At 44.2% G+C, this 21,312-nt stretch overlaps 1 protein-coding gene across 4 annotated transcripts in view; it reads left to right on the top strand.

Moving 5' to 3' along the window:
* Positions 1–21,312, top strand: part of rfx1a (regulatory factor X, 1a (influences HLA class II expression)) — a 119,861-nt gene that overhangs the window by 70,225 nt on the left and 28,324 nt on the right. For 3 of the 4 annotated variants that reach the window (XM_067973108.1, XM_067973107.1, XM_067973106.1), the window contains 3 exons: positions 10,059–10,154; positions 18,957–19,060; positions 20,500–20,767. In XM_067973108.1, the coding sequence (XP_067829209.1) occupies positions 10,059–10,154; positions 18,957–19,060; positions 20,500–20,767 (468 nt within the window). The remainder of the gene's footprint in view (positions 1–10,058; positions 10,155–18,956; positions 19,061–20,499; positions 20,768–21,312) is intronic. The other variant, XM_067973109.1, reaches the window with a different exon arrangement.

Raw genomic sequence — 21,312 nt, 5'->3', positions numbered from 1 at the left:
TACTATGAATTCTGTTTCCACAACTTTCTGGCAGGGCATTCCATTTATAAGAATTCTGTATTTAATTTTTCTTTAAATGCTCAACCTCACCCATCATTCTTTTTTTTATTCGTTCATGGGATGTGGGCGTCGCTGGCAAGGACAGCATTTATTGACCATCCCTAATTGCCCTTGAGAAAGTGGTGGTGAGCCGCCTTCTTCAACCGCTGCAGTCCGTGTGGTGAAGGTTCTCCCACAGTGCTGTTAGGAAGGGAGTTCCAGGATTTTGACCCAGCGACGATGAAGGAACGTCGATATATTTCCAAGTCGGGATGGTGTGTGACTTGGAGGGGAACATGCAGGTAGTGTTATTCCCATGTGCCTGCTGCTCTTGTCCTTCTAGGTGGTAGAAGTCGTGGGTTTGGGAGGTGCTGTCGAAGAAGCCTTTGCGAGTTGCTGCAGTGCATCCTGTGGATGGTACACACTGCAGCCACAGTGCGCTGGTGGTGAAGGGAGTGAATGTTTAGGGTGGTGGATGGGGTGCCAATCAAGCGGGCTGCTTTGTCCTGGATGGTGTCGAGCTTCTTGAGTGTTGTTGGATCTGCACTCATCCAGACAAGTGGAGTGTATTCCATCACACTCCTTACTTGTGCCTTGTAGATGGTGGAAAGACTCTGGGGAGTCAGGAGGTGAGTCACTCGCCGCAGAATACCCAGCCTCTGACCTGCTCTTGTAGCCACAGTATTTATATGGCTGGTCCAGTTAAATTTCTGGTCAATGGTGACCCCCAGGATGTTGATGGTGGGGGATTCGGCAATGGTAATGCCGTTGAATGTCAAGGGGAGGTGGTTAGACTCTCTCTTGTTGGAGATGGACATTGCCTGGCACTTGTCTGGCACGAATGATACTTGCCACATATCAGCCCAAGCCTGGATGGTGTCCAGGTCATGCTGCATGTGGGCTCAGACTGCTTCATTATTTGAGGGGTTGCGAATGGAACCGAACACTGTGCAATCATCAGCAAACATCCCCATTTCTGACCTTATGATAGAGGGAAGGTGATTGATGAAGCAGCTGAAGATGGTTGGGCCTAGGACTCTATCCTGAGGAACTCCTGCAGCAATGTCCTGGGGCTGAGATGATTGGCCTCCAACAACCACTACCATCTTCCTTTGTGCTAGGTATGACTCCAGCCACTGGAGAGTTTTCCCCCTGATTCCCATTGACTTCAATTTTACTAGGGCTCCTTGGTGCCACATTCAGTCAAATGCTGGCTTGATGTCAAGGGCAGTCACTCTCAGCTCACCTCTGGAATTCAGCTTTTTTGTCCATGTTTGGAGCAAGGCTGTAATGAGGTCTGGAGCCGAGTGGTCCTGGAGGAACCCAAACTGAGCATCAGTGAGCAGGTTATTGGTGAGTAAGTGCCGCTTGATAGCTCTGTCGACGACGCCTTCCATCACTTTGCTGATGATTGAGAGTAGACTGATGGGACGGTAATTGGCCGGATTGGATTTGTCCTGCTTTTTGTGGACAGGATATACCTGGGCAATTTTCCACATTGTTGGGTAGATGCCAGTGTTGTAGCTGTACTGGAACGGCTTGGCTAGAGGCGTGGCTACTTCTGGAGCGCAATTCTTCAGCACTACAGCAGGGATGTTGTCGGGGCCCATAGCCTTTGTTATATCCAGTGCACTCAGCCGTTTCTTGATATCATGTGGAGTGAATCGAATTGGCTGAAGACTGGCTTCTGTGATGGTGGGGATATCGGGAGGAGGCCGAGATGGATCATCCACTCGGCACTTCTGGCTGAAGATGGTTGCAAACGCTTCAGCCTTGTCTTTTGCACTCATGTGCTGGGCTCTGCCATCATTGAGGATGGAGATGTTTACAGAGCCTCCTCCTCCCATTAGTTGTTTAATTGTCCACCACCATTCACGACTGGATGTGGCAAGACTGCAGAGCTTTGATCTGATCCGTTGGTTGTGGAATTGCTTAGCTCTGTCTTTAGCATGTTGCTTCCCCGGTTTAGCATGCTTGTAGTCCTGAGTTGTAGCTTCACCAGGTTGGCACCTCATTTTTAGGTACGCCTGGTGCTGCTCCTGGCATGCTCTTCTACACTCCTCATTGAACCAGGGTTGATCCCCTGGCTTGTTGGTCATGGTAGATTGAGGAATATGCCGGGCCCTGAGGTTACAGATTGTGCTGGAATACAATTCTGCTGCTGCTGATGGTCCACAGCACCTCATGGATGCCCAGTTTTGAGCTGCTAGATCTGATCTGAATCTATCCCATTTAGCACAGTGGTAGTGCCACACAACACGTTGGATGGTGTCCTCAGTGCGAAGACGGGACTGCGTCTCCACGAGGACCGTGCGGTGGTCACTCCTACCAATACTGTCATGGACAGATGCATTTGCAACAGGTAGATTGGTGAGGACGAGGTCAAGTAAGTTTTTCCCTCGTGTTGGTTCGCTCACCACCTGCCGCAGGCCCAGTCTGGCAGCTATGTCCTTCAGGACTCGGCCAGCTCGGTCAGTAGTGGTGCTACCGAGCCACTCTTGGTGATGGACGTTGAAGTCCCCCACCCAGAGTACATTCTGTGCCCTTGCTACCCTCAGTGCATCCTCCAAGTGGTGCTCAACATGGAGGACTGATTCATCAGCCGAGGGAGGGCGGTAGGTAGTTATCAGCAGGAGGTTTCCTTGCCCATGTTTGACCTGATGCCATGAGATTTCATGGGGTCCAGAGTCAATGTTGAGGCCTCCCAGGGCCACTCCCTCCTGACTGTATATCACTGTACCGCCACCTCTGGTGGGTCTGGACATACCCAGGGATGGTTATGGAAGAGTCTGGAACATTGGCTGAAAGATATGATTCTGTGAGTATGGCTATGTCAGGCTGTTGCTTGACTAGTCTGTGGGACAGCTCTCCCAATTTTGGCACAAGTCCCCAGATGTTAGTGAGGAGGACTTTACAGGGTCGACTGGGCTTGGTTTGCCTTTGTCGTGTCCGGTACCTAGTGGTCTGATGCCAGGTGGTCCGTCCGGTTTTATTCTTATTATGACTTTCTTTAGCGAGATTTTACAACTGAGTGGCTTGCTAGGCCATTTCAGAGGGCAATTAAGAATCAACCACATTGCTGTGGTCTGGAGTCACATATAGGCCAGACCGGGTAAGGACGGCAGGTTTCCTTCCCTAAAGGACATTCGTGATAATCTTAAATTTATGCACTCTAACTGCTGTTTCATTGACCAATGCAAATAATTTTCCTTATTTACATTATCAAAACCTTCATAATTTTGAAAAACTCTATCAACTCTCCTCTTAACCTTTTTTCTAATGAAAAATCCAGTTTCTCATCTCTCCTGATAACTAATGTCTCTTATCCCTGGTATAGTGAATCTTAGTGAATCTCATCGGCAACCTCTCTTTGGACTTGACATTGTTCCTAGGGTAGGAAATTATGATATCCTATTGATCCCATTTCATAGATTTTAAAATTAGTTTTGTCTGTTCTATTTTAAGTATTTTTCCTGTTTTATTTTTATTTAATTAAACCTTTGGCTTTTGCAAATTTAAGGCTTGTCCCTAGTTCATATTTGTGGCTGTGGATTCAGGGATGTCAGTCAGTCCTGAGTAAAACTGAATGTAATGCAGCAAATTATGCTGCGTCTTTCCCTTTTATTCAACGAAGAATTTTGTCAAAATTACATTGGGCATGATTGGGGTATTCTGCACTCTTGTCTGTTCACAGTTCTTAGTTGAAAGTAGTCAGTAAGAAATGTTATGTCACTTTTGGTTTTCTCTTGGGATGATTTTTGTTTTGATTGTCATCAAGAAAACTGTCTTTATTCTTATCAGTCTGTAATTTAAATGTTTTGATCTGGTGTAGTGTATAATGTAGATATTTTCAGTGATTATGTGGTTCCATTTCAGTCTTTGAAAGATGCTGTTCAGAAAAAAAGTTATATTTTCCTGTGAAGGTTTTTTTTGTTACATTTATATTGTGTCTTGAATTCTTGAGTGTTCGATGTTAATTTTGGATTGATCTAACTTTAAATATATCTGTGGTATCAATGTAAAAGTTTACTGTGCAGTCCATTGTTTTGTTGTAATTGTTTATTAATAGTGATTTTATTCATTACATGATGGGGTTCTTGAGCAGATTAGTACTTTCAAATTTTTTTTTATGTTGTCTGTGGCTTTGGACATTGTATTTCCCAGAGCTCTCTTACAAATATGTTTTCCATCATCACATTGATGAGTTTAGTGAATTTAGCAAACGTGCTAATATGCCACCAAAATACTTCCTGCGGTTAGTGATTAAAACAAGTATCGACCAATAATCACTAGCTCAAACGCTATGCATATTTTGTGCCTCATAACAGATGGAGAGTTCACATTAAAACTCCCCCTTTAAAACATGTTTTTTGCACAGTTCCCAAAGGAAGCTGCTGAATATAGTACCATAATGGCACTGTAGGATTTACAAAACAAGTAATTAACTATTCATTACATTTTTTTCTTAACATGTTGTGTGAATCATGTGTAATCTTGGAATGATGGAAAGCAATAACTTTCTTTTCCTAACTTCCCAGAAAAGAAATGGGTAAACAGGGAAACTGGCGAATTGAATATTAATAACATATGGGCTAAGCCTTGAACTCTGAGGACTTTCAGAGTTGATTGCTTGATAAAATTGAACTAAACCTATTGGATAAATTCATCGAAGGTTAATTCGGTAGATTAAATATTCTGTGGATAACTTTTTTAAACCTTACAGTTCCTCAAAGATTTAATTATTTGTTTTTTTAAGTGCATTCCTAAAATTATATCTAACAGTATTAATATTAAGGAATCTTACAACACCAGGTTATAGTCCAACAGTTGGACTATAACCTGGTGTTGTAAGATTCCTTCCATTTGTCCACCCCAGTCCATCAACGGCATCTCCACATCATCAGTATTAATATTAGCATACACCTAGCATGTACAAATTAGCAGTGCTCTCATCTTAAGTGATTCAAAGCATTCAAATGGTCCACACATAAGAACTGTACTGTAACTCCTAAAGACCAAATACCCATCATTGAGGAGTGGTCCAAATATGTTTTACTAACTCATCTGATTTCATTTGCAGTTACCCATCTAATGAAAAAAGAACTTAAAAAAAACCTTCTAGCAGCTTATATTCTGAATATTGCTGTTTGGCAATAACCAAGCTATTTCAGACAGCATCAGTAGTTTAAGTGTGCAACTTTTTTTTACATAGAATCTAACAGCACAGAAGGAGGCCATTCGGCCCATCATGCCCCGCTGTTTCCCCATAGCCTTGCAAAATTTCCTTTTGAAAGTTACTATTGAATCTGCTTCCACCAACCTTTCAGGCAGTGCATTGCAGATCACCACCACCACCACAACAACAACAACAACAACAATTTGCATTTATACAGTGCCTTTAACGTAGTAAAACATCCCAAGGCACTTCACAGGAACCTTATCAAACAACTGAGCCACATAAGGAGATATTAGTACAGGTGACCAAAAGCTTGGTCAAAGAGGTTTTAAGGAGCATCTTAAAGGAGGAGAGAGAGAGGCAGAGAGGTTCAGGGAGGGAATTCCAGAGCTTAGGGCCTAGGCAACTGAAGGCACAGCTGCCATTGTTGGAGCAATTAAAATTGGGGATGTGCAAGAGGCAAGAATTGGAGGAATGCAGAGATCTCAGAGGTTTGTAGTGCTTGAGGAGGTTACAGAGATAGGGAGGGGCGAGGCAATGGAGGGATTTGAAAACAAGGATGAGAATTTTAAAATTGAGGCGTTCCCGGACGGGGAGCCAATGTAGGTCAGTGAGCACAGGGGTGATGGATGAACAGGACTTGGTGTGAGTTAGGATACAGGCAGCAGAGTTTTGGATGAGCTCAAGTTTGCGGAGGGTGGAAGATGGGAGACCAGCCAGGAGATCATGGGAATGGTTGAGTCTAGAGGTAACAAAAGCATGGATAAGGGTTTCAGCAGCAGATGAGCTGAAGCAGGGGCGGTGTTACGAAGGTGGAAGTAGGTGGTCTTGGTGATGGAGAGGATATGTGGTCGGATGCTCATCTCAGGGTCAAATAGGACGCAAAGGTTGCGAACAGTATGGTTCAGCCTCAGACTGTGACCAGGGAGAGAGATGGAGACAGTGGCCGGGGAATGGAGTTTGCGGCAGGGATCAAAGACAATGGTTTCGGTCTTCCCAATATTTAATTGGAGGAAATTTTTGCTCATCCAGTACTGGATGTCGGACAAGCAGTGTGACAAATAAGAGACAGCTGACTGTGTAAATAAATACCAACTCAGTGTGTAAATAAATTTCTCCTCATCTCCCCTCTGGTTCTTTTGCTAATTTTAATTGCTGCACCATTGTGTCCTCTGGTTACCAACCCACCCACCAGTGCAAACAGTTTCTCCTTATTTACTCTGTCAAAACCCCTCATAATTTTGAACGCCTCTAATAAGTCTCCCCTTAACCGTCTCTGCTCTAAGGAGAACAATCCCAGCTTCTCTAGTCTCTCCACGTAACTGAGATCCCTCATCTCCGGTACCATTCTGGTAAATCCCCTCTGCATCTTCTCCAAGGCCTTAACATCCTTCCTAAAGTGTGATGCCCAGAATTGGTCACATTACTCTAGTTGAGGCCTAATTAGTGATTTATAAAGGTTTAGCATAACTTCCTTGCTTTTGTACTCTATGCCTCAATTTATAATGCCAAGGATCCCATATGCTTTTTTTACAGCTTTATCAACTTATCTTACCACCTTCAAAGATTTGTGTATGTGAACCCTCGGGTCTCCATGTTCTTGCATCCCATTTAAAATTGTACCATTTAGTTTATATTGCCATTCCTCATTCTTCCTCTCAAAATGCATCACTTCACACTTTTCTGCATTAAATTTCATCTGACATATGCTGGCCATACTTTTTACGTTATACAGTCTACTCATATTAATTCATAGTTATGTTTTGCTTTAAAAAAAATTGTATACCTCAAATTAAGCAATTTTTAAAAATGGTACAGGAGAGAATGGAATATGACTAAGAGAGTGTAAGAACTATGGAGTTCCTTTAAGGTGAATCTGTATGCAATGGACCAGTGTGTACCCATGCAAAGCAAAGTTACCAAGCTTAAAGGCACTCCTGCCTGGTTGAACGGGACTATTAAGCAACTCAAAAAGAAGAAAAAAAAGTAATTTACAGCCATGAAGCAAAATGGCACAAAATTAAAATAGATTTAATATCAAAATATGAGCCAGCCAGGAGTGTAAAAAGGGCATCAGAATGGCAAAGAAAAATTTTGAATTGAATATGGCAAGGGAAGTGAAGGTTAAAGTAAAAGGTTTTTAAAGTTATATTAAGAGATAAAGAAAACTGAGGGATGGAGTGGGGCCACTGAAAGAGGGATTGGGTGAGGGCATGACAACTGATGTTACACAGGCTGCAAAAGTGCTAAATAAAGGAAGAAACTTGCATTTATATTCCGCCTTTCATAACCTCAGGACGTCCCAAAGCACTTCAGAGCCAATGAAGTACTTTTGAGTGTAGTCATTGTTGTGCAGAAAATGCGGCAGTTAATTTGCGCACAGCAAGATCCCACAAAGAGCAATGTGATAATGACCAGATAATCTATTTTTTAGCGATGTTGATTGAGGGATAATTATTTGCCAGGACGCCAGGAAGCACTCCCCTGCTCTTCTTCAAAATAGTGCCAAGGCATCTTTTACGTCCACCGGAGAGGGCAGATGGAACTTAGGTTTAATGCCTCATCTGAAAGACTGCACCTCCGACAGTGCAGCATTCCCTCAGTACTGCACTAAAGTGTCAGCCTGGATTATGTGCTCAAGTCTCTGGAGAATAAATATTTTACCTCTGTTTTTACCAAGAAGGAATCAGGTTACTTATTTGATCTGGAAAGGGAACAAGAAGGTGTTGCAGAGGTAAGTTGTGACACTATTTGTATTACTGCTAGCATGGTTGCCGAACAGCTGTGCAAACTGAAGTGAATAAATCTCGGGCCAGATAAGGTGCATCAAGGATTCTTAAAGAATTAAGAAATTAAATTGCAGAAACTCTGGCACAAATCTTTCAGAAATCTGAATATTGGAGAGGTGCCTGGAGACTGGGGAAAGGCATATTATTCCTATTTTTAAAATAGGTAGAAAAGTGACCCAGGAAACTACAGACCAATAAGTTTGACATTCATTGTGGGTAAAGCCATGAAAACCCTTATAAAAGATAAGGTCATGGAGTATCTCGATAGAAATAAAATCATAAAAAATAGCCAGTATGGATTCACGGAGAGGTCTTGCCAATCTAATTTATTGGTTTTGTTTGAGGATGTGACAAAGGAGCTTGCTAAGGGTAAGGCAGTGGATGTGTTGCAATTGGATTTCAATAAAACCTTAGAAAGGCTGGTACTGAAAATAATGAAAGCGAGAATCAGTGGAAACATTTTACAATAGATACATCATTGGTGGACCGATGAAACCCAGAGGGTAGAGGCACAGGGACTGTCATCAGCCTGGGAGCATGTTATCAGTGGGATCCCACAGATATCTGTTTTGTGACATCATTTGTTTAATATCTTCCTGCTCCTCCCAGCTCCACATTCAGGTAAGTATATTTCAAAAACTTACCTTGTAGGTAGCAGGTGATCCCAAAGTCTGATTCTCCTGAGTGAAGCCAGGCAAACCAGTTTGGCAGTGGGCCTAACAACTGTTTCAGGCATGACAATTTTTTTCTTTTCTGGTTGGAAATGTGCGCATGCTTCCTGCCCGGCATATTGAGGGCTTAGTAGGCCAATTAGCACCCAAATTTATAAGCCAAAGTTTCCACCACTGAGGGCTTTTCTCATCTCATGTTTGGGTCTGTTGTAAACTAATTGTTAGAGATTGATTATCATGATTAGTAAACTCCAGTAATGTTGTATTTTATACATTTGTTATCCAGAAGTTAAAGCTTTTTATTTAATTGAAAGGGAAAGCTGAAAAGCTATGGATCTAGCTATAGGTCTCTATACAGCTTGCCTCACATATTTGCTAACTGCTGAGATGTATTCTGAGCAACTTGGATTTGATGATTCTTGTCCAGTGCCTTGATAGTTGGCCCAGTTTAAAAAATAGGCATACCATGTGTTTTAAAAGTGTTTTGCCAAAGGTAAATAATACAATATATTGGAAATATTTTCTGTTTTCCTAATGTGTTGTGGTACATAATTATATTTTTGGGGCAAGGCTTTCCCCTCTCAGTCCTCCTAATCATTATCCTTGGATCCATGTTAAATCAATATGTGTGTCAAGATCTTTGTCAAACAAACGTTGCCAAAAATGGTCCTTTTGCAAACATCAAAGAAAATAGGAAACATCAGAGTACCTATACGTAGGTCTGTAGTCTTTTCTTGTACAACTATTTGTCATCTCAACAGTTTGAAAGTGTTCGGTAATCTTAAAAGAAAAGGAAAGTGTAAGGGAGAGAACTTTCAATATAAAGTGCTTCCATCTCCTCCGAAAATTCATTTTTCAAATCTTCTGCTGCTTAGGATATGCGCTTACTATAGTTTCTGTTTTTCAGCTCTGGTTGGACCCATCATCCCATATCTCCTCTCCGCAGAGAGCTGCTCACTGTTGTCAGTCAGAGGAGCATCGGAGAGTGGCACCATAAGGAATCCTGAAGATCAGCATTTCAGCTGATCCTGGCTTCTCCCAGCTCAGATACAATTGGGATGGCAATCCATGAAATTCCCTATGGAACCATTACTGATGTTCCCATAGTTCACATCAGAAGAAGACTTTTCTAGTGTTACCATGTTCTCAGTTTTATCTCTGTTGTGCTAAGGGAGGAGGAACTACGTGCAGCAGTTTGAAAACACTGTTAGCGAGATTCTTTGAATGTTCAGCAATCCCTTTGGGTCTCCACATGACAGAGTAGCTATTGAAATATTAAACATTAGACATTACAGAAATGGAAGTTATAAAGAAAGTTCATCCTTTGAAAGCTGTAGGTCAAGCACAAAGCAGAATTAATTGATTTTTATTTTGCCTCTACAGAGATCCGTTGTGCAAACAACACCCCAGGCTGCTAAAACCAGCCAAGTTCAACAGTTATCAGTACAAGCGCTGCAGCAAGTTCATGTTTCTCAGGAGGTATGCATTGTTGTTTAATTTTTTATTTCCATTTTTGTGTTTTCTCCGCTCAAATTAATTCATGAACCAAATTACGGGCTCTACCATAATCCTTAATTATGACTCCACTCCATGAAATATGAACAATACTATAGAGATGACAGCATTATGGCGGTCATAAATTATAAGAGAAAGAAGGTCTCTTATGATTGACATGCCTAAGGCCTTACCACATGGCAAAATAATTCTGTGTCTGTAGTGCAGTTATTTTCTGCTAGAGGATATAGCCATTCACTTAAATCATATTTTAACTAATAAACATCTGACCCAGAACAGAAAATTTAGATGAAATTATATTTTAAAAAAATATATATTTTCTTTATTACAAGGCAAGCAAACCGTTGCATCCTGACCTGATGGGGACAAAACTTCACTAATTTTGCTCACTTTATAAGTTTCTCCCTATTTTCCCCCTCTGCTGAAGGCAGTAACTAATGTTGAAGTACTGCTCTAAAGGCATTTCTCATCTGATCCCACACAAAGATGTCATTCATCATGGATAGCCAAGATGCTGACACAGGGCAGCGGCGGGGGGTGCATCACAACCGAGCTTGAAGCAATCCTCATCTGACATCCAGACCATATGCACTTTTCAGCTGTAGTTACTACATCAGGAAAATAATTATAACTGATTTGCCCCCCTTTCCTAGCTTGGAAACCGAGGCCAATTGTTCTCTTGGCAGTGTTCTTAGTAAATTAAATTAACTCAGCACAGACCAGGAATCAAATATGAGACTATTGGTCTGCATAGCACAGTACCACACAACTCTTACATTTAGCTACTGAGCCATTGGAGCCTTTTTTGATACTTTGAGTTGGTTTTAATACTGCATTGTGATGATATCCTATGGATGTTGGGAAATACCACATTGCAGTAATGGTCCTTAAAAGGGACAGTGGCCCAATGACTTTACATGTTAAAATGATTATCTAATTTGCATGAATTACTTTCAAAAGATGAGGTAGGCCTAGCCCACAGTAGGTAATTTAACATTTCCCTGTTAATCCAGGGCACAAATCCTAGATATCTGAATTTAGTCAGTCAGGATTAGATTTCTTGTAAAATGGGCAAATTCATCATTTTATTGCAAACAGAAATTTTGCATGCAAGTTGACCCTGAACTGAACAAAGCAAACCAAAATTATTGGAGCTAGGCCAGGTTTTCACTTAAATAGCTTTCTGACATTTATTCTAATGGGCCAAATCTAACTCTTGATTTGATGGTCTCGGGATTTGTTTGGTTTGAAATGAAGAGACTATCTGAATTTCAAATGTCTTGTCCTTAATCTCTTAGGACATACCATTTGTCTGTTCCTTGCACCTCGCAAAACTAAACTCGAACATGTATTATACATTAGCTATGCAAGTAGCAAAAAAAAATCTATAAGCTAACTTACTGTTTTGAAGTATCCCATCTCTTAGTATCCATTTTGCTTTCCATCAGGAAATGTTTAACATAACCCGTATTGACTATTATTTGAATAATAGCTCTTTGATCTACTAAAATTTGTTCTGTAGTAGTTCACCAGCTTTTTGGTGTCTGGCACCCGGGATCACTGAATTCTTCCCATAGAACTTAAATTGAGGGACACAGCCAAATTATAGTATGGATGCTTACATCGGACAAACATTCAGTTTGTATTTTTAATTTCAATTCTAGAAACTAGATAATGTATGTCCCCATAACCCATGTAAATATGATAATATTATAAAATGTACATATTACGTGGTTTCAAGAATTCTTTTAAACTATATAGTGAATTTTGTGTCCAAGATGAGGGATGACTATGCTGGGGAATGGAATTATTTTTGTATCCAGTATTACCAGTAAATAGTTCCAAGTTACATATAGCACAGATTATGTACGTTAGCAATTTTCCCCTCCAACCTCGAGAGCACCACTTGTTTCTTTTCCATTTCCCATATCAGCTATGCTTCTAAATAAGATTTTTCCAATTTAAATTATGAATAATTTTATACAGTAAACCTGAGTCCCTTAGGAGCTGAGTGGAGATATCCCAAATTTAATACATATGACCTTTAGGAACCATTAGAAAGATCATCCTATATCCAACTTTATTGGTCCAATTCCATTCAGTGCTGGCATGTTCATCCATCTTCCAAACTTGTTACTGTATTCTAATAGAGTAATTGATTTAGTAAGAATAATTTGCTTATATTATACACTAGAGCACGGAGAATGAGATTTCCAGTTTGATAGAGAAAGATCAGAAGCTGCAGGTAGTTGCCGATTCTCCCAGCTCAAAGAACAGTATTCATGAAGAACATCAATTAGGAAACTCCCAAGCATTGAGTCCAGAACACAAAGTGCACGTCTTACATATGATGCCCTCCACCTCAGCACCGAGAGTCGAAGTGATTCGATTTACTCCCCAGCATCTTCCCAGCACAGAGCAGAAAGTGATTATTGAGCAGGTTCCATTTTTCTCCATGTTACCAGCCAGCCCTGAGCAGCGAGTCAAGGTGCAGCGAGTCCCTCAGGCACTAGTTTTTGGAACAGGACCAACCGCTCTTAAAGTAGGTCAAATAAGAAATAACCATAAGGATGAACAGAAGGCTGAATTATTCAAGATCCTTTAAGGGATGTTTACTATTTGCAAGTTGTACTGATTTCTGTTTGTATTTTAGTAATAGCACAGTTTATTTCTGTTAAGGAGATAACTCATTTTCCTGAATTTCATTATGTATGTTTTAGGAACATGCAGCAGTGATTTTAAAACTTTTCTGTGTGAGGAACCCCCTGAAAATATTCACACATTCCTTGGGACCTCTGTCCTAATTTTTGAAAATCGTGTCAGCAGCCCAAAGAAAAACTGTTCTCGTTGTCTTAAGCATTTTTTTTTAGTAAACAGGAACAGAGGTAATGTATTAGCCAACAAATAGAGAAGAATATAGAACCCAGAATTCTTGACTGTGCTAAGGCGGAACCCTCAGGGTCCATTAATCTCCATTTGAAAAGCTCTGGTAAACAATTTAAGCCACCGATATTCATTATTTTAGGATATTCTTTCAAAAAGTGAGTTCCTGAAAATTCACTTTGGTTTTTGAAAATAAAACATCTTAAAATGGTAAAACATGATCACGTTTTTTTTATTGATCAATTTATTGTGTCTGCCTCAATCTGAATTCAAGAAAACATTTTACATTGGTTACATTGGAAGTACTAATGTGTTGAAAGATCAGAAAATCATAGGTAGTGCATTGCTGAATTTCTGATGCGCATTGCTAGTGGGTGAGGCTTCTAACCAGCAGCGCAGAATTGTAACGTTATCCAGAGTAAGTTTTATATTTTTAAAATAGCATACACTAGGGCTAAGCTCACAATGTGTTTGCAATGGTTAGACTCTAGTCAGACTCACTGGGATTTGGCAGTAAAAAGGGTAAATTCTACAGTAGGGCTTAATGAAATTCAGTGGCACAATTTTGTAAATTCTGCCACATGGTGCAGCAAAAATACATGCTTACATAATTGAATAACTTTTAAGAATTCTTTGAAGAAACCTTGTGATAAGCCAGGTTCATTGAAATGTATTTTGGCTGCTTGGAATTCACCCATTCTTTAGATCTGTTTTTCCTGTCATCCCAAATGGCAGTAGTTCTTACCAATGTTGTCAATATAACTCATCATTTATGGAATAAACTGCATGCTTAAGACTTGCCATATTTTGATGCACACAGACTAATTCTCCAGAAGAAATCTAATTCTACAACAGGTCCATAATTGTGCAGAGGTTTCTGTGAGTGTGGAATTCAAGAGACTGATAAATATATAAATAAGGAAATTGGCACTTGCAGCGATTAGAATCAGAAATGCTGGCTGCAAGGAATTCTGTTTGTTATATACTTCATTAAAAAAAAGTCTCCTGTAGAGATGAATGGTGAAAATTTTGTGTTTTAAAAATTACCCACTTAACATTATACATGGTAGAACAGTAGCATTGGGCTCGATTTTAGCGTCGGGTTTCCTGTGCGTTATCGGCGGGGCGGGCTCCAAAATGTCAATTTCCACGTGCGGGAGCGGATCGCGCCGAGATCCCGGCCACTTCCGGGTGCCGCGCTGATGTGCGGGGCTATGTGCGCAGGCCCCGCTGGTGGGAATCCCGCAGGCAATTAAAGCCAGCGGGGTTCCACTTGAGTGTACTTACCTTGCTTGTTGAGGTCATTAAATGAGCTGAATCAGCTGTCAAAACAGGAAGTGTGGGATTTTAGCTTCAACGCAGAGTGTTTCACACACTGGAGGAAACAGTCTCCCTTCAACCGGTCGTGTTCCAGCCAGCAACCTGTGGCAGCTGCCAAAGTGCACTCCACAGCGGGTGGGAGAGCCCTCACCCACGCAGGAGGCCACCGCGTCACGTAGGGCAACCCCTGCCCTCCACCACCCCCCGCCAAGCCAGAGGACAGACCGACGTGAAACCGCAGCCCCAGTGCAGGGAACCACCTACCTACCCTGCACAACCCCTCAGACCAACACCTGCCAGATGGGTGGTGCGTTGACATCCTCGGAGGACGAACAGCATGACCAGCACCAGCAGCCTCGCAGTCCACGCCGTCCGCCTCGGAGACGTGGAGCCCCCCAACACGGTGCTGTGGCATACCCACCTGCACAGCAGGAGGGAGGGCAACCACAGAGAGAGATGCGTCGCAGGAGGCACTACCCTCCGCACAGGGTGTACAGACCGAGGCTCAGCTTCATGGACCTCTCCGAGGAGCAGTGCATACGTCGGCTCAGAGTCAATCGCCAGGTAGTCACCGACATCTGCAGCCTCCTTAACGACGAGCTGCTCCCTGATGGACCAAGCAGCATCTTCTTACCTGTCGCCATCAAAATCACCACTGCTCTCAACTTCTTTACATCAGGATCCTTTCAGGGTGCCACCGGGGACATCACCGGGGTCTGTCAGTCATCTGCACACAAGTGCATAAGGCAGGTCACCGATGGGTTGTTCCGCAGGGCCTCGCACTACATCAACTTCGCCATGGACGAGCGCAGCCAGATGGAGAGGGCGGTTGGATTCCATGCCATGGCTGGCTTCCCACGGCTACAGGGTGTAATCGACTGCACCCACATCGCAATACGGGCACCTCCGCATGAGCCAGGGCTGTTCATCAACAGGAAGGGGTATCACTCCATGAACGCCCAGCTCATCTGTGACCACCGCCAGAGATTCCTACACGTGTGCGCCAGATACCCCGGCAGCTGCCACGATGCCTTCGTCTTCAGGGAGTCCACCGTCCCGCCCATCCTCCACGCACCCAACGCCGGCAACGGCTGGCTCCTCGACGACAAGGGGTATGCCCTACACACGTGGCTCATGACGCCTCTGAGGAACCCCATCACCGAGCCGGAGCGTCGGTACAATGACAGCCACACTGCTACCAGGTCTACAATTGAGCAGACCATAGGGCTGCTCAAGATGCGCTTCAGGTGCCTTGATCGTTCTGGGGGAGTGCTCCAATACACACCATTCAGAGTGGGACGAATCATAGTTGTCTGCTGTGCCCTGCATAACATGGCACTACAGAGAGGGGTGCCGCTGGAGGAGGCCCCACCCACACCCGCCACCCACATTGAGGACGGCGATGAGGACGAGGAGGGGGAGGGGGAGGAGGAGGAGGACGCGCCAGAGGATGGTGGACGACCCATGCGCCGAACCACGACTCACCGGGATGCTCGCCGGGCCAGGGAGGCACTCATACGTCAACGGTTCTCCTAGAGTCAGACAGTGCGAGGCGCTCGCATCTCCTCACCTGCACATGCGAGGGGCCATACCAGCCCCCTCCACTGAAGACTGTTGCCAGTACTCCTGCACCCACAGCAGTGTGCCCAATGGGCGGCAGCAGGTGCTCGCCGTCATGATGGGCTGCACGGAACGCACCTATTGCACAGGCCGCGGAAGAATGGACGAGAGGTGGCAGGAGTGGTGAGAATGATAGTGTTTAATATGTACAATGTGAAATAATATAAACAAAAAGTGTACAAATTAACAGACACCCTGGTGCATTCCCTTTGTGCTTATAACGCCTTTGGATTTCTTTTGCGGGTACCTCTACGTGATGCTACCCCTGTGGCTCCAGCAGAGGTAGTGGCAGGTTGCTCCTGTTCTCGCCCTGACCGGGTAGATGCTTTGGGCGGACGGCCCCTGGGTTTCGGTGCCCGTGAGGGCACCTCCACAGACTGCTCCTCCTGCACCGGGGCAGGGGCAGACTCGGCCACCTGGAGAGGAGGCACCATTGCGGGTACTGGTTGAGAGGGGGGCAACGGGTGGGACGTGGGGGCGCCTTGAGAAGCGTCCCCGCTTCCATGTCCCCGGTCACCATCATCCCTCTCGTGGCCTCGGCCCACATCACCCCTTCCACCCTGCTGGACGGCAGTTTGGATTGCATGTGTGAGGCCTTGCAAGGCCACCCCTAGTGTATCCGTCAGCCTGTTTATGGCGGCGGAATGTTGCTCACACTGAATCCGTACAGCCGTTGTCAGGGCCTGCACGGACTCGATGTGGAGCTGTGCGTGACGCTCGAGGGAGGCCAGCCTGTCCTCCACCGCAGACGCTCCCGCACCTACCCGCACTATGTCGCCAGTACCCTCCTATACCTGCGCCACCAATGCCCTCATGCAGGAGTTGGACTCCTCCATCGCCTGCGCAATTGTGGACAATGCGCGCAGCACCTCTCCCAGTACCTCGGCAATTAGCTGGTGCCCCTCGACGACTCTCCTTTTCACTGGTGGCCCCCTGGGTTCAGCATCTGGGTCCGGCTGAGCAGAGCCTGGAGATGAGTGCTCCCACCGACGCGGACCCTCCGCGGCTGCCCCTGCCACCAGGGTCTGCTCATGCTCACTCGTGCGCGGTGAATCACCAAGTGCTACCCCAACTAGTTGGCGAGGGGGACCCACCGAGGTGCGTGTCTCTGCGCTGGTGGATGGTTGGCTCAGATGTGATGATGCACCCTCAGAGACCGCCATGTCCTCTGAGGAATCGCCCTCCTCAATCACAGCGCTCGCAGACGGCCCTGCAAGAGAACAGAGGGCACTATGAGGCATGTGCACCAACGTTACGGTGCGCCTGATGGCAGGTGATGATACGGTCACTCGCGATCATGGGTGTTGAGTGTCAGCTTTCCCTTACCGGCCGTTTCTGCAGCGACAGACTCGCCATCTGCGACCGACAGGCAATGTGGCGTGCGGGCGAGGTCGAGCGCCTCCACCTCTGCGTCTGTGAGGTCTACCACGTGCGGCGGGCCACCTCCGGTGCGTGCCCTTTCCCTGTTGTTCTTGCTTCTCTTCTCCTGTCAAGGCAAAACACAGATGCGTGAGTGGGTGCGTATTGCATAGTGACACGCATCGAGCATCGGTGTGGGTGGGTTGAGCGTGGGGCAGATGGATGGGAGGATGCGTGTGCCACATGCCCATCCCATTGCATGGGGATTGGGGTGTGTGGTAGTGTTCGGGTGGGGACAGGGACGGTGGGTACTTGCGGGCACGGCGAGGATGGTGAGTGAGTGGCTGTGAGGATTGCTGCGGGAGCGCTGTGGTGGCTCTGCAGGAGGGGTTGTGATCTGTTTGGCATGATGGTGGGGACGGGTTGTGGGAGGGTGCGTTGGTGTACTCACCTTGCCGGACCTAGTGAGGTCATTGAACCGCTTGCGGCACTGCTCCCATGTCCTGGGGGTGTTGGCCCTGCTGCTGACCTCCGCTGCCACCTCTGCCCATGCCTTCCTGGTGGCGGCGGCAGGGCACTTGTGTCCGTCCGCAGGGAAGAGCGTGTCCCTCCTCCTCCTCACGCCCTCCAGCATCAGCTGCAGCGCAAGGTCTGAAAAACGTGGCGCAGCCTTTCTCCTGGGTTGAGCCATCATGTCTTGCCTACTGATTGCAGCAGGAGGGGCTTTGGGAGACTGCCCCTTTAAGTGGAGCTCCTACATCGCGTCGACGGTACTGCGCATGCGCAGCCCGCCGGCACGCAGCTGGGGAGCGGAGAACCCGGAAGCAGGGCTTAATCAGTTCAATTATCCCGCGATCGCGAGGGGGGTGCACGCAATTAGCCGTCCGCGTTTTCCACGCTCCCGGAGGACCACCCGCTGGGAACCCGCAGGCCTGCTAAAATCGAGCCCATTATTTTAAATGCAAACGCTAATTAATATCATTAGAGCTGAAATGTGGGTTCTATTTTGATACAGATTTTTCTCTGATTTTGTTCCTTCCATTTCCTTTCCTCGAAATGGTAACTCATGCATGGGTACAGTTATATAGCCAGTGGTGGCCCTCTAGTACTTTTGCAAGTGGTCATCCTTTATGTGTGAGCCTTAACAGTGATGTTAGTGGACTATTCAACCTGTGGGGTCATCACACCCGTACCTGACTCTTCCCTTCCCCGGCATCCACACCGGCTGCGGAATAGTGATCGGAGGAGGGAATGTTTGACCTTCCTGGTTTGTACGGCCCAGTACCACACCATGCTGTATATTTACTCACTGATTTAGCGGGGGAGCTATTGCCGTTATGGTATTTGATGCCTTGCAGGCTTCAAATAACAGTGCCAGAAATTTAAAATGGTTCCTCCTATCAGCACCATTGTCTGTAGAGATTGAGTTATATTCATTGAATGGGAAGGCCATATTAGAGAAGGTGATCTAACATTTTGTTTCAACGCAAGTGAAATAAACTCTTGCTGTTGATATTTTGGTTTCTTAACTAATAAGTGGTACACCCTAATTAACTTTTCCTTCCTGACGGCCCCCATATTTAGGTTCAGCAGTTACAACAGGTCCCAGTACAGCCGGTTCAACATGTCTACTCGAACCAGGTGCAGTATGTAGAAGGGGGTGATGCCAGCTATACAGGAAGCACAATGTGAGTAGAAAGAATGCCTGTCAGAATACTTCAAGAACTGGTAAAGGAATATGCATGATAATGGAATTTGTGTTATTTTTAAGGCTGTAAGTTTTTATAGCTACATTATATTATGGAATTAAAGGGCCTTCACAGCATGGAACCAGAGGGCCACTAATGGGTAATTGTTGATCCATGTCAGTGAATATAATGTTGATCTATATCCTATCACAGCACGCAAACTGCATCAGAGAACAGTGTCATCATCACACAGTGGCCAAAATTACTTGGAGGGAGGGAAACATCAGAATGGAAGTAAAAAAAAATGGCAACAAAGACGGTTTTTAAAAATCAGTTATCTCACAAAAAAGCTGATTTCCACATACTAAAGATGAAAGAATCGGGATTTGAATGAAGTCAACAAATAAAATGGCTTCTGTGGTTATACAGGGCTCTCAGTGGATAATTATGAAAAGCCATTTTCATTTCATGAGTGAGGACAACAACCAAAGCCACCAACGAGTTGTTAGGTGCTGATTTCAATAACAACGTTTGCATTTTAAAGCAAACAGAATTAGTTTGTATTGGTTTTTTTAAGTGACTTTCAGTTAGAGATTCACTACCACTGACCAACCAAAAGGATTTGATGTGGGGTATTTGAACACCTCCAAATGTTAAATCTAAATCTCTGTTTGGAAGACTGATTTTCAAGCTTTCTGGCAATAGGCTGCTGCTGTATATTAATACTTACTGGTTGAACATCTGCACAAGTGTTATTCAGTAGGTTTGCATTATACTAAATTTGCTGACTAATACAGCAGACTTTCTTGTGTTTAAACAAATTTTGGAAAGTTATCAGGTTTTTTTAATGTTTAGTTAAAAAGTTTTATTCTAATCATTCATCTCAGAATTTCAGATTATTATAGCAGATGTACAGGAACCATTACAGGTCTATAAAGTATTTAAACTTATGACACTCTCATTTTATTTTGGTTTCAAAAAAATATTTTCCTGTTATTTTCTGCTTTTTAAAAAAAAATTCCCTCTTATTTATAGAAAGAGCTTGCATCTATATAGTGCATTATCACATCACTCAGGACATTCCAAAATGTTTCACATACATAAATTGCATGAAATATTATGATGATAAATGTTCTGAATGAGCACATTTCATTACTCCAAATTCATGTGATGTACCTGAGGCATACATTTTATATTGTTACCATAATAAATGCCTGCTGTGTTTTAGAGGAAAGTGAAGATCTGTGGAACAAAATAGTTGGAAGAACTGCATGCCCCTCCTGGGTAACCAAAATAGGAGATTTAACATAGAGCCCCTAATGTAGTTGTTTATCTTTTATATTCACAACAGGTTTGTAATATAGCACTTCTAAATATAAGTGAGCAAACTGTCACTAAAGTCATCTTTGTGGAATCGCTGCCATACTTTTTCATTTCAGACGTTCAAACACGTACCCTTATTCAGAAACTCAGCTGTACAGCCAGAACACAGGCGGGAGTTACTATGAATCTCAGGGGACGCCAAACCAGGTTGCCACGCCGGTGACTTCGCAGAACGTGGTCAGTAGTGGAACGGTGCCAATGTATGTCACGGGAGGGCAGATTGTGGCCAACCCAGGAGGAGGGACCTATGTCATCCAGGGAGGTTACATGCTGGGGAGCTCCAGTCAGTCTTACAGTCACACCATGCGTGCCTCTCCAGCCACAGTGAGTCACTGGTCAACTCTTCCAAGTGCTGACTCCCCTGGGTTTTCTGTTTTGTATTGTTCAATAAGGGGTGGTCCAATAGCACAAATGTTAGAACACCTGCCTCCCAACCAGATGGTCGAAGGTCTGGATCATAGGATTGCCTGTCGCTCTAAATTGCATGCCACTTTTGAGACCAAATTTAATCAGTTTGCTAGATGGAATGCATTTATAATTTGGGATGCTCTGTTGAAAAAAACTGAGATAATAGGCTTGCAGTACAGCAAGTGTATTTTCTGTTGTTGTGTCATGGAACAGCATTGACAGTAGTCGTGGAGAAATCCACGCACCAGACCATCATAGTCTCCTGGCTGAAGGATGCTATCTGCGGGCGAGCAGCACCTGGGATAAAATTGGGAATAAATATGAAATAAAAAAATATAGATACATTTTCTATTAAGATTTTTATTATTTATGTTTGTTGTCCATTTAAAATGTAGAATCATAACTGCTTGAAGCATTATGTGGCTGTTTCCCAATTGAGAGTTCTGATAATATTGTAAACT

Source organism: Heptranchias perlo, chromosome 37 (genome assembly GCF_035084215.1).
Source record: "Heptranchias perlo isolate sHepPer1 chromosome 37, sHepPer1.hap1, whole genome shotgun sequence".
Classification (NCBI taxonomy): domain Eukaryota; kingdom Metazoa; phylum Chordata; class Chondrichthyes; order Hexanchiformes; family Hexanchidae; genus Heptranchias; species Heptranchias perlo.
This window is presented reverse-complemented; position numbering and strand designations above follow the sequence as displayed.